The sequence below is a fragment of the Dipodomys ordii genome, unplaced genomic scaffold (genome assembly GCF_000151885.1).
Source record: "Dipodomys ordii isolate 6190 unplaced genomic scaffold, Dord_2.0 Scaffold11, whole genome shotgun sequence".
NCBI classification, from domain to species: domain Eukaryota; kingdom Metazoa; phylum Chordata; class Mammalia; order Rodentia; family Heteromyidae; genus Dipodomys; species Dipodomys ordii.
In genome coordinates, this window is record NW_012267227.1 from 8909021 (window position 1) to 8921804 (window position 12784).

At 45.1% G+C, this 12784-nt stretch overlaps 1 protein-coding gene across 2 annotated transcripts in view; it reads right to left on the reverse strand.

Moving 5' to 3' along the window:
• The window catches only part of Pigb (phosphatidylinositol glycan anchor biosynthesis, class B), an 18462-nt gene extending 7546 nt beyond the window's left edge, over positions 1 to 10916 (reverse strand). For both annotated transcript variants that reach the window (XM_013010096.1, XM_013010097.1), the window contains exons 1-6: positions 10622 to 10916; positions 9233 to 9368; positions 8530 to 8647; positions 3140 to 3244; positions 1845 to 1975; positions 966 to 1106 (exon numbers count right to left, since the gene is read on the reverse strand). In XM_013010096.1, the coding sequence (XP_012865550.1) occupies positions 966 to 1106; positions 1845 to 1975; positions 3140 to 3244; positions 8530 to 8647; positions 9233 to 9368; positions 10622 to 10757 (767 nt within the window). In that variant the 5' untranslated portion in view covers positions 10758 to 10916. The remainder of the gene's footprint in view (positions 1 to 965; positions 1107 to 1844; positions 1976 to 3139; positions 3245 to 8529; positions 8648 to 9232; positions 9369 to 10621) is intronic.
• Positions 10917 to 12784: the final 1868 nt, after the last annotated feature.

The window sequence follows — 12784 nt, forward strand, 5'->3', positions numbered from 1 at the left end:
AAGAGCTGAGGGACAGCGCCCAGGCCCAGAGTTCAGGCCCCACGACCGGACCCCCCCCACCCAAAACAAAAAACACCAATCTCAGCAGTTTTCATTGTTTAATTTTCATACATGCACATAAACTACACAGGCTACATTCCTATTCATCATCTTTGTTAGCAACCCTTCCAGCCCCCCCTCCCCCCACCCGTTGCTGATGCAAGCTTGTTTTGTTTTCTGTCATTGTCTTTCTCATTTTTTTTAGTGTACTAATTACATCGAGGCATTTCATGATGTTATTTCAGATATGCATATATTATGTATTGTTCACATAGCTCAATATCATTTTCTCTTCATCTGCTGTGAACATTCTTTTGTGTTCATCTTATACTTGTATATAGGGCTGTGAATGCTAGTCCACAAAGGTCAGCTTCAGTACTTAAGAATTTTCCAGGGCTGGGAAAGTGGCTCAGTGGTACAGCGCTTGCCTTGCATGCATGAGGCCCTGGGTTCAATTCCCCAGCACCACATAAGCAAAAAGAAAAAAAAGCCGGAAGTGGTGCTGTAGCTCAAGTGGTAGAGAGCTAGCCTTGAGCTGAAGAGCTGAGGGATAGTATCCAGGCCCAGAGTTCAGGCCCCACAACTGACAAAAAAAAAAAAGAATTTTCCAAACAGGTTGTGTCAGTTTACCTTCTTCCAGGAATATTTATGGGTTCCATAGAACTTTTTGCCATTGGGCAGATGTGTATCACAGCCATTTAAAATGTTCACTTCCACCATGACCAAAGAGATGCTTAGATATTATTTTGAAATAGCTCTTCAGTTTGCTCATTTTCCTGTAACATTTTTCTTAGAATTTTTTTTTGATGGGTAAAAGGTTTTGGTTGACATTGGAAGATATAATGACCTGAAGGATATAAAACCTTATTCACAGTCTCTCATTTACAGGTTAGTGAACTTAACAGGTGGATTATAGCCATACTTACCCTACAGGTAAGAAATGATGTAGAGTAAGTGGGAGCTTTCTCCGTGCTTGCCAGAAATGTGTGCAGAGTAGAGGTATCCATGGGATGATGGCTGTGGGACGAATTATGAAGGCAAATGCCACCAGTGACACATACTTAGCACTGTAAGCAAAGACACATGTGACCACAAGAACTGCAGAGTTAGGTTTGAAGCTAACTTACTATTTATACTATGATACAGTATTAAAAAAACAACAACAACAACAGAACAGTCAGGTACTAGTGGCCCCTGCCTATAATTCTAGCTACTCAGTTGGCTAAGATCTGAGGATTACAGTTCAAAGCCAGCCCAGGCAGGAACAGTCCATGAGTCTCTTTTCTCCAATTAACCACCAAAAAACCAGAACTGAAACTGTGGCTCAAATGGCAGCACGTTAAGCTGGAGCAAAAAAGCTTATAGAGAATGACCAGGCTTGAGTTCAAGCCCAGGACTGGCACCAAAAAATAAGCAAAACAAAACCAAACCCATAAAACAAACCCAACAGGGCTGGGAAGATGGTTCAGTGGTAGAGTGCTTTTCTTGCATGCATGAGGCCCTGGGTTTGATACCTCAGTACCACATAAGCAGAAAAAAAAAAAAAAACCCAACAGCATCTTTTTGGTTTAAATAGCTATATGATTGTATACTTAGTTATATGTACCTTTGTTACACTGTGTCTTTTTAATAATTTGAGGATTATACTTGTTCTTAGTATAATTTATCCACTAATAGCTGTGATTCTCATAACTTACGAACACTTGAGAAACTACTGGATACTATAACACACTGATAGTTTTAAGCTTTTTCCAAAGTATGCCTTAAGAGTTTTGTACATAATTGTTAACAGTAGTAAATCTCACCTGTTCACAGGTTTGGAACCTTCCAGAGGATAGTAGAAAAGAGCAAGTACAGTGAGAACAGCTTCCATGGTGTTGGTGAGGGTTCTGGTACAGCAATACCACGTGAACCAAGAACACAACTGGCAAAACAACTAAAAAAAGTGATGAGCAAAGTGTATGAAGTATTTGACATAGAGATGGGGAAGCTCAGCATCATCTTGTGTGGGAACTAGCAAGCGAGTCTAGTATTGCCAAAACCATGGCAACATGGAATTGAACAGTAGACATGCTCAGACATTGTTTTTAAGAATTTACACCCAGCACAGCACTATGATAGCATCAGATCTTTTTGGGAAGATTATACTCAGGTCTATTTTATAGTACTGTATCTGATTTAAATTCTACTTTTCACAAATTAAAGATGTAAGATAGACTACTTTGATGGTAGAGTTTAAGTTGTTTGTTGGGGGTAAGGCTGTTAACGTGTACTAGCTTCCTGTCTCTTCTAATGTACCTTAAAAGAACGCTTAATGAAATTGAGGATTTTCCTAAACTAGAACATAGGAGGTAGGGTTTCAGAGGCATCATGACCCTTGCTACCACTTTAGGCAATGCACATGCATGTAGGCACAAAACGGAGGCTGACTTTATATCTGTATCAAGGAGCAAGGCTTAATTGCCAAATCTGCCTTTTCAGAATGTTAAAGACTACACTGCTGACAGTTACATATCCTTTTCCAAATTTACTAAGAAATTGGATTCTAGAAATTGTATCCTACTAAGAAATCATATTCTATGCTAGTAAATGGGTTACTTGGAATTTATACTGTATTTTCGGAATTCATATCAAAGATTTGAGTGGGATACAAGGAACTGATACTTCCATCTTGAAATAAGTCAAAGAAAAGGATTGCTTCTACACCATTCTCACTCTGGACTTGTACAAGTCCAGCCATGTCAAGCATTTAAGCCAGGGGTCAGGATGTCAAGGAGTTTCTCTGAGGAACGGCAAACATGAGGTGCCTTTTGTGAGACAGGCAGTGGTATGCAGCTGTTCCTCCTGAATTCTGGGTAAAAAAAAAAGCAAGGACTTGGTCACTTCTGAGACAGTACCAGCCTTCAAAGGCTGTCTCTTCTGGCTCAGTTTCTCCCAGGGTTTGCATTCCACTATCCAAGGCTCAATCAGGAAGGAACATATGGCATGTGCCTCTGGTACTTTACTGTCAATTACAGAAGGAACTTGTAAGTTCAATTGTTGTGGGGATCTCTTTTCTTCCATACGCTTTCTGCTTACAGGTTAAGTGATTAGGACTTACCACCCATCTTGCCACTTCCTGGCTGTCCAGTTGCCTCATTAATGAGTAAAGCCTCAGGTCTGCTAGAGCAGACAGAAGTGCTTGGGCGAGTCTGGGAATCCAGATCTTCAATAGTTAAAGAAGAAGAGTTGAAATACATCCCTGGTTCACACAGAATGGAAATAAACCAAAGCTACTCCTAGTATAAAAATAGACAAAAATCCATCTACTTCTACCAAAGTCCATGAGAAATACATGGACATTCCCAAGGTATATTTATCATTCTCTTTTTTCTCTCCATTTTCATATTGATTTATCTAATACAGTACTAATTTTCTTTGTTTTATTTTTTTTGTTGTTGTTGTTGGTTGTAAGCTTGAAGTCTGGGTCTGGACACTGTCCCTCAGCTCCTCAGCTCAGGGTGAGCGCTCTACCACTTGAGCCACAGTGCCACTCCAGTTTTCTGGTGGTTAATTGGAGATAAAGTCTTTTGGACTTTCCTGCCAGGGCTGGCTTTGAACTGTGATCCTCACATCTCAGTCTCTTGAGTAGTTAGAATTACAGGGGTGAGCCACCAGACAGTTATCTCAAAAGGAAGCCCAGCCTGGCCTTGAACTCATGATCTTCCTGCTTCAGCCTCCCATAGGCAGCCCATACACACTTAAATTTTAAGTAGCTATCAAACTACTTTATTGTGGTGATTCTATTTTATAAGAAAGTTTATTTTAATTAGTATATAAAAATTTTTAGGGGCTGGGAAGGTGGCTCAGCAGTAGAGCGCATGCCTTGCATGCCAGAGGCCCTGGGTTTGATTCCTCAGCACCACATAAGCAAAAAGAAAAAAGCCGGAAGTGGTGCTGTGGCTCAAGTGGTAGAGCGCTAGCCTTGAGCTGAAGAGCTGAGGGACAGCACTGAGGTTCAGAGTTCAGACCCCATGACCGGACCCAAAAATAACAAAAAGAATTTTTAAAAAACCATTTAGAGTTTGTGTCAGGTATCCCACTAAATGTATCTGTGTGTTATATCTCAGAGACATAACAGTCTAAGGCAGGTACTTGTTACTGTTTCTAGCATCAACTAAATGCTGCCTAAGTCTTAACTGTTGCAGTCAGAAAACCCTGCCTGCCTATGTGCTATCTTTCAGCTGCATACAGATTACTTCCTCCCATCCCTAGTGCCCTGACTATAAAAGTGCCCCTGAACAAAGCCTGGTGCCCTTTCTCTCTCTCTGTTGAGAATTGGCCTTGTCAGCCCCTGCTGACAATAAGCTTTTGCTTTGTGACTGTGTCCATGTAGTCTTCTGGGATGGATGCTTTCATTGGAACCATGACTCGAATTTGAGCCGATGTTGCTTCAGTCCAAGAAGCATCTGGTTGACAGCCTGACTGTTAAAGCTGCTCACCCTCTTGCTGAGAATGTTTTGTAAATACCAAACTGTCAATCAAATGCCTCCCAGACAGAACCCGCTGGAATGACAATTTAGAGACCCCTATTCATTGCTTTGCCCCTCCCAGCAGGAAGCAGCTTCAGAAGAAATGACCCATCACCCATTTTCCCAGCCTGGTACCCATATCTAACAGGGACAGCCTGTCAGCTTGCTGACATTGAACTTTGCTGTATGTGACTTTGGTGTCCCTGTGATACTCTGGGCTGTTGGTATTCTGCGCTTTCATTGGTAGTGTGACTTGGCTCAAGGCTCCCTTGGTGATTTTGCTTTTCCCCTTTGGGGAGTTTGAGCTGCCGCAGGGACCTTGTGCCCATCTCAGGCCCACGCTCTCTCTACATCCACCAGCAGTTGAACTGCCCTTCTTCCTGGGTGAGTGACCATTTCCTGCCACCAGGGGCTCTGAGTCCTTTTTGGTACCCCTTTCCAGGGAGCAAAATCTTGATGCCAAGTTCCAAGCCCTTCCCCTCCTGCCTAGGCCACTGGGCCAGATAGACCAAGGGACCCAGCAACTGTGTACTAACGACTCGTCTTGCTGACTTTCCATGTGAGTTGACCAGAGTGTCTCTGGGGACGCCCTTGCTATCTCTTGGGACAACTCTGTTGGTTGCTCATTTTGGGCGGGCACAATCTAAAATTCCTCAGGACACAACCTAAAACCACTCAAGCTTGAACCCAATCTTAAGCCTCATAAGTGTAAAGACTTATGTAATCAAATTTGGCTCCAATATTCACTGGACAATGAGTCCACATGGTCCCTTCATGGGACACTGGATCCAGACATTTTATGGGACCTATAATCTCTACAAGTGCTGGGCCAAATAAAAGACAATTGTTTATGTACAGTTTCTGTGCTTTCCCCCCCCTCCCCCTTCTGCCTGTGTCCCTGGAGAAGCAGGCAGGGTTCCCAGGACCCCCTTCTCTAGGTTTCTTCTCAAGGTTAGCCATCCTGGCTTAAAATTTTCTCTCTTTTTTTTTGTCAGTCGTGGGGCCTGAACTCTGGGCCTGGGCGATGTCCCTCAGCTCTTCAGCTCAAGGCAAGTGCTCTACCACTTGAGCCACAACACCACTTCCGGCTTTTTTTTTTTTTGCTTATGTGGTGCTGAGGAATTGAACCCAGGGCCTCATGCATGCTTGAGGCAAGCATTCTACCACTGAGCCACCTTTCCAGCCTGCTTAAAATTCTCTTAGCTAAGACTCTCCCCCTTTTTAAAGCCTTTCCCACTTCTGCTCTAGTAAACTCCTTCTGTTGACCTCTGTCCCTTGCCTGCCTGGGGGTTGGGGGCAAGCCTTTAAAGTACAGCAACTTTCTTGTAAATATAGTCAAGACAAGCTAACAGCCCTGCTTTGTTCAAGGCTAGCACTCTACCACTGAGCTACCTTCCCAGCCCCTTAGATTCAATTTCACAAGTTCAGTTTTCAGTTCAGCTGCACTGATCAGATTAGTCAGTCACAGCTACCTGCCAGGCTTACCCCCAGGCCAAATAACTCCCAGCCCTGAAAGGCCTAGGTGGCGGTGTGCCTCCCCTCCCCTCCCAGAACTGTGCCCCAGTGCTTGTCCATTGTTCTAGTTTGGGCCCTTCACAATTCTTTCTACAGGCCCTAAAACTGACACCTAAAAGAAGACAAAGGCCATGTGGTAGGTTTTTCTATAACCTATGCCTTTCTTCCACCAAGTTTACTCCTTCATTCCTTTAAGTACTCAAAGATTAATTTATATGTAAATGTCTAATTACCAAAAAAAAAATTTTTTTTTTTGGGGGGGGAGCCTGAACTCTGGGCCTGGGTGCTGTCCCTCAGCAATTCAGCTCAATGCTAGCACTCTACCACTTGAGCCATAGCGCCACTTTTGGCTTTTTTTCTTTTTGCTTAATGTGGTGCTCAGGAATCGAACTCAGAGCCTCATGCATGCAAGGCAAGCGCTCTACCACTGAGCCATCTTCCCAGCCCCCCCCAAATTGTTTTAAAGGTTTTCTGGTCTTGTTATCAATGCTTAAACATGCAAATTCGGTCAGATTGTTTATTGTCAACCAAAAGTCTCTGCTTAATATTTTGTTTGGTGCTACCTGTTTTTTCCAGCAGTAACCAGTTAGTTCTATCATACAATGGGAAAAATGCTTTTTTTTTTGGTTGGTCGTGGGCCTGAACTCTGGGCCTGGGCACTGTCCCTAAGTTCTTCAGCTCAAGGCTAACATTCTACCACTTGACCCACAGCACCACTTCCAGCTTTTTCTGCTAATGTGGTGCTGAGGAATCGAACCCAGGGCCTCATGCATGCAAGGCAAGAACTCTACCAGAGCCACCTTCCCAGCCTCAAAAATGCTTTTTGCCACTGGAATTCCAAAAATATTTATGGCTGACTTTCACTTTTAAAACCAAAGCACAAGCTGGGAACTGTAAACCTAGCTACTCATGAGGCTGAGATATGAGGATCATGGTTCAGAGCCAGCCTGAGCAGGAAAGTCCGTGAGACTCTTATCTCCAGTAAACTACCAGAAAACCAGAAGTGGCACTGTGGCTCAAGTAGTAGTGTGTTAGCCTTTAGCTGAAGAGTTCAAGGACAGTGCCCAGGCCCAGAGTTCAAGCCCCATGACCATCACCACCACCAACAAAGCATACTTTAGACTTTTGTGCACAAGTGTATACAAACAGGTTAAAAATCATCTCATTTAATACATAAGATCTATTCTCATGGTGTTAAAAAGAGGTTTTGTCTACCAAACATACTTTTGCCTTAAATATTAGTATTTCCTGTTGTTCTTAATTGACTTAAATGATTAAGACAACCCCCAAAAGGTTCAAGTAAGTGTATGTCTGTGTGGTCTGGGATGGTTGCTTTCAGTATTGTTTTACTTGGTTTGGTAGATGAGGAAACCAAAACACAAAAGGTAAGTAATTTTCTAAGGCTGCAGAGCTTTTAAGCATGGCAGCCAGGATTTAAACCCTGGTCTGCCTGACACCAAAGCCTGTGCTCTCAGTTATTAAGGTACAATGCTTCCTTAATACAAAAACTACTTTAAAATCTACAATCATAGTTTTTATATGACATAACATAGTAAATTTAAGAGTACATTATAGAATAAGTGAACAGGCAGGGTTGTGGCTCAGATAAGCATGTGTAAGACCCTGGGGTCAAGCTCTAGCAACACACACACACACACACACACAAACTGTATTTCACTAGTTACGTTTTAAAAGTTTCTGTGATAGCAACACACACACACCTGGGGTCAAGCTCTAGTAACACACACACACACACACACACAAACTGTATTTCACTAGTTACGGTTTAAAAGTTTCTGTGATAGCAACACACACACACACACACACACACCTGGGGTCAAGCTCTAGTAACACACACACACACAGTGTATTTCACTAGTTACGGTTTAAAAGTTTCTGTGATAGCAACACACACACACACCTGGGGTCAAGCTCTAGTAACACACACACACACACACACACACACACACACACACAGTGTATTTCACTAGTTACAGTTTGAAAGTTTCTGTGATTATGCCAGATGCTGTTGGCTTACATTTGTATACTGAGGAGGCTGAGATTTGAGGATCATGGTTTGAAACCAGCTTGGGCAGACAAAGCAGAGATCTCCCATCAGCAGAAAAGCTAGATATAGATCTGTGGCTCAAGTGGCAGAATGCCAGCTTTAAGCTTAAAAGCCAAGCAAAAGCAGGAGGTCCTGAATTCAAGCCCTAGCACCAGTACAAAAAAAATTGATACTAATAATATTAGTGCTAATTAACCTTGAAAAGAAGGATGGAATATTGGTTTAAATTTAATCCAGCAGATATGTGTGTGTGTGTGTGTGTGTGTGTGTGTGTGTGTGGCTGAGGACTGAACTGGGGCCCTGTGAATGCTAGATTAGGGCTTTACACTGAGCTATATTCCATCTCACACTCATATATTTTTCACAGATATTTTAGTTACCTTTAATTATACTTACCAGTAACTGCACACTATCTTTCCCCAATAGATGCAGAATCTTGTATATGCTTGCAAAAATTAAGGGGTAAGTATAACCCCTCAATCTTTCTGTCCATTCCCAGGTTAAATAACCATAATTAGTCATATTAAGGATTAAGTTCAAAGAGTGTTAAAGCACTATTTAACTTTCACATATAAAATGTCAGTCTTTTTTTGGTCGATTGCGGAGCTTGAACTCTGGGCTTGGGTGCTGTCCCTGAGCTCTTCAGCTCAAGGCTAGCACTCTATTACTTGAGCCACAGTGCTACTTCTGGTTTTCCAAGTGGCTTATTGGAGACAAGAGTCTCAGACTTTCCTGCCTGGACTGACTTTGACCCATGATCCTCAGATCCTAGCCTCCCGAGTAGCTAGGATTACAGGCGTGAGTCACCAGCACCTAGCTCTGAAATCTTTGTATAGCCAGGGCTGGCTTTGAACTAGCAGTTGTCCTGCCTCAGTATCCCAAGTACAGAGAAAGAATGTGTTTGTAATACTCTCAATACTGAGCAGTTGGAAGATACACTAAAGGCTATGTCTAGTCTAGCAAATGGAAAGATATATGAGAAATATTAATATACATTAACATATGCTCTGATGAGATGATTTGTAGAAAATGCAGACAATTTCTTGAAATTAGAAAACAACCTCAGTTAATAGTCTGAAAAAGACTTGAAAAAGGATATTTAAAAACCATGTGATGTGCAACTTCAAGAGACTGCCAGTATTCGTCTGGAACAAAGCTCGTCTGCACTAAGAAGCAGTTAAGTATTCTTAAAGCAATGATAGACAAGAACAGATAAATGTTTTCTCCAAGGAGATCTGGAAAACAAAACCAAGAAGGTCATTGTGGCATAAAAGGCAGTTTCTCCAGCAGAACTTAAAATATGCTTCTCTGGCTGGCCTCTGGCTAATGCACTCTGGTGAATTCTGGTCCTTCCATACCACTTGCCATTTGCCTAGAGCTAAACATACTAGGGAGACAGGTAGCCTGGGGATTTAGCGTAGTGGTAGAGCTCTGGTTTAGTAGGTCTTGGGTGATGGCCTCACCCATTGGGTGATGGCCCTGGCTTTTATTTAACCAACTTGTCTTGCAACTGAATATACAAAGAGAAGGTTAAAATACATATTGAAAACAAGGACTGAGTTAAGTAAGCACTTACTCAAGTTATGCTACATGTGTAATCAAACTGGCTTGTAAATCAATAATTGAGAATACAACTTTGTATAAATGTCAAACGACATAAAATGTACATTAAAATATAGGTTATTGATGCTTACTATATGTCAATCACTGTTAATTCTCACTTAATCTTCAAGTCCTATCTTTTGGGGCTGGGGTGATGGACCGGCTCTAGGGTTTGCGCTCTGGGCTTCCCATTTGTGCGGCAGGTGCTGTCACTTGAGCCTCGACCCCAGCACTTGTTTAGTTTAGCTGGTAACTGGGATTTGAACTCAAGGGCCTGGTGCTTGGTAAACTGGTGCTGTACCGTGTGCTGTTATGTCTCGACCGGATAAAACACACCACACACGTCCGAAAGGAGAAGGATTTTTTTTTTCCATGTCAGACAGACGGACAGGATGTTCGGATCGGGACGGAGAACAGCGGCGGCCGTGAAGCCAGGGTGGGTAATTATAGAGAGAGTTGGACCTGGAAGAATGAGGACGTGGGAAAACTGCGTTGGGAGGGCAAGAATTTCCCTTAGGGTTGACGTTTGGGGGGCCAGGCCCGGTCAGGGCGACCTGACTTACCGGAAGCGGTGTTTTCCTTCCTGCAGGTGAAACTGCAGCCACCGGAATATCAGCCTCTCCCCAGACCCCCACCACGGCCAACACCGTGTGCCTCGCCCCCAAACCCTCAGCGCGCTCATTTACGTAAGGGCAAGTAAAGTGGAACAAGTGAATCGCCCCGTCCGAAAGTCACCAAGTGGCGACTCGTCTGAGCGCGATCACAGATCGACCGCAAAGCCTGTACCACGGGGTACGGGGTGACCCCATCACTGGATCTAGTTCCGACACCGAGGATCAGACGGCGAGATCGGCATCTCCGGCCCCGCCTCCCCTCCCGCACTCACCCGCCGCGGGTCGGGCGCCCTTCTCCGGGACGCTGGCGTACAGGGTAGACTTTCTCTTCCGCAGCTTCGTTTTCGGGCCGGAGCGGCTCGGCAGACCACGGAAAGCGATCCCGCCGTCCCCGCCCTCGAGATCCATCGCCCCCACCCCCGAAACGGCTCGGGAGCGGGCTGAAGACGCGCCACCGCCGCCGCCGCCACCACCATCGGACCGGAAGCGGAACGGCCGGCGCGCGCGAGGCCTCCTCCCGCTAGGTTTGGCCTCGGTGAGCCGCCGTCGCGCGCAGGCGCAGAAGGAGCGCCGGCGGGAGCGCGGGAAGGCGATGCCGGGCAGCCTCCCGCTAAGTAGTCCTCGCGGCCCGGTGCCCGCGGCTTCGAGCCTCGCCGCACCATCCGCGAGCGCGCCGAAGGGGACGCGTCGGCCACGGTAAGCGGAGAGGGCGGCGCGACGCCGCGCGGTGTGGGCACTTCACAGGGACGGCTGGTGGGTGGTAACTTAGCGTGCGGTTCCGACGTAGAACGGAGTCCTACGGACTGCGCGTGCGCGAGGGCGTCCCCCCCCCCCGGGCTGCGCGTGCGCGGGGGCGTCCGCCCCCCCCCGCCGGGCTGCGCGTGCGCAGGGCCGTCTCCCGGGCTGCGCGTGCGCGGGGGCGTCCTTGCGTGCGCTTTGGTGGGTGAGCCGGGCCTTTTCCCAAGTGCACCTGCGGAGTCCGGGAGGAAACAGGCCTTTTGCGGGTTCCTTGACTTTACCTAGCAAGGACATTTGAGGTCGTGCAGGTTCAAAGTGCTAGTTCCGCCACTTGTGGGTTGGTTTTTCCCCCCTTTTTCTCTTTTTTTGCGACCTTGGGCTGATGGTGGGCGCCGGGTCACCCCTGGGAAGCAAACCCACAATTTACCCAGATGCGAAGGCGTTGGCAGGGAATGCCACCACCTGGAAGATTTCCATTTGCAGACTTTTCCAGTTGGTTTCCAGTAGTGTCAGTTCGTTAAACCTCCTTACAAAATGAATGACCCCCCCCCCCAAACAACAACAACAAAAGGACGGGTGACGTTGATGTCTGTTTGTCCTGACACTAAATAGCATCAGAAGAAAATTCTTGAAAACAATTTTTTTTTTCAGTACTGGGCTTGAACTCAGGCCATCTAGATTGAACTATGTCTCCAGTCCTTTTTATTTGAGTGTTTAAAAAAAAAAATGAGAGGGGAGGAGGTAGGAGATGAAAGGGATAGTAGAAAAACAAAGGAGGAGGTAACAATGTTCGACAAGAAATGTACTCATTACCTTATATAATTGGAACCCCTCTGTACAGCATCTTTCCAATAAAATTTTTAAAAACAAATTTTGGTCCGAGATCAGGACTTGAACTCGGTACCTGATGCTTTCACTCATTGCCTAGCTCTCCGCCAACTGAGCCATACCTCCAGCCCCTTAAAATTGTTTTGTTGTCATTTTGTTTTTCAGATAGCATCTCATACTTTTGTCTGGGCTGCCCTTGAACTGTGATTCTCTTGTCTCGCCGCTCCAGTAGGTTTAAAAATTTTTGTATTATTTGACAGTACTGTGGTTTGAACTAAGGGCCTCACATTTGGCAAGTGGGCACTCCTTTGGCCTTTTTAAAAGCGTTTTTTGGGGGCTGGGAAGGTGGCTCAGTGGTAGAGCGCTTGCTTTGCATGCATGAGGCCCTGGGTTCGATTCCTCAGCACCACATAAGCAAAAAGAAAAAAGCCGGAAGTGACGCTGTGGCTCAAGTGGTAGAGCGCTAGCCTTGAGCTGAAGAGCTGAGGGACAGCGCCCAGGCCCAGAGTTCAGGCCCCACAACCGGACCCAAAAAAAAAAAAAAAGCTCCTAAAAAGCGTTTTTGTTTGTTTGTTTGTTTTTTACTGTAGATGTTGCTAAAAAGAAAACCACGAGTAGTACAAATGAAAAGTATTTTCTGCCTTTTCTCTTGCTTCCTGATTAGATTTCTAGACACAATTGCATTCAACTTTTTTTTTCCCAGCTGTTCCTTGTAGTACTGAGTTTTGTGGTATGACTTTGGAGGTCTCAAAAGTTTATGATCTTGGGCTGGGAAGGTGGCTCAGTGGTAGAGTGCTTGCCTTGCATCTCTGAGGCACTGGGTTCAATTCCTCAGCACCACATAAGCAAAAAGAAAAAAGCCGGAAGTG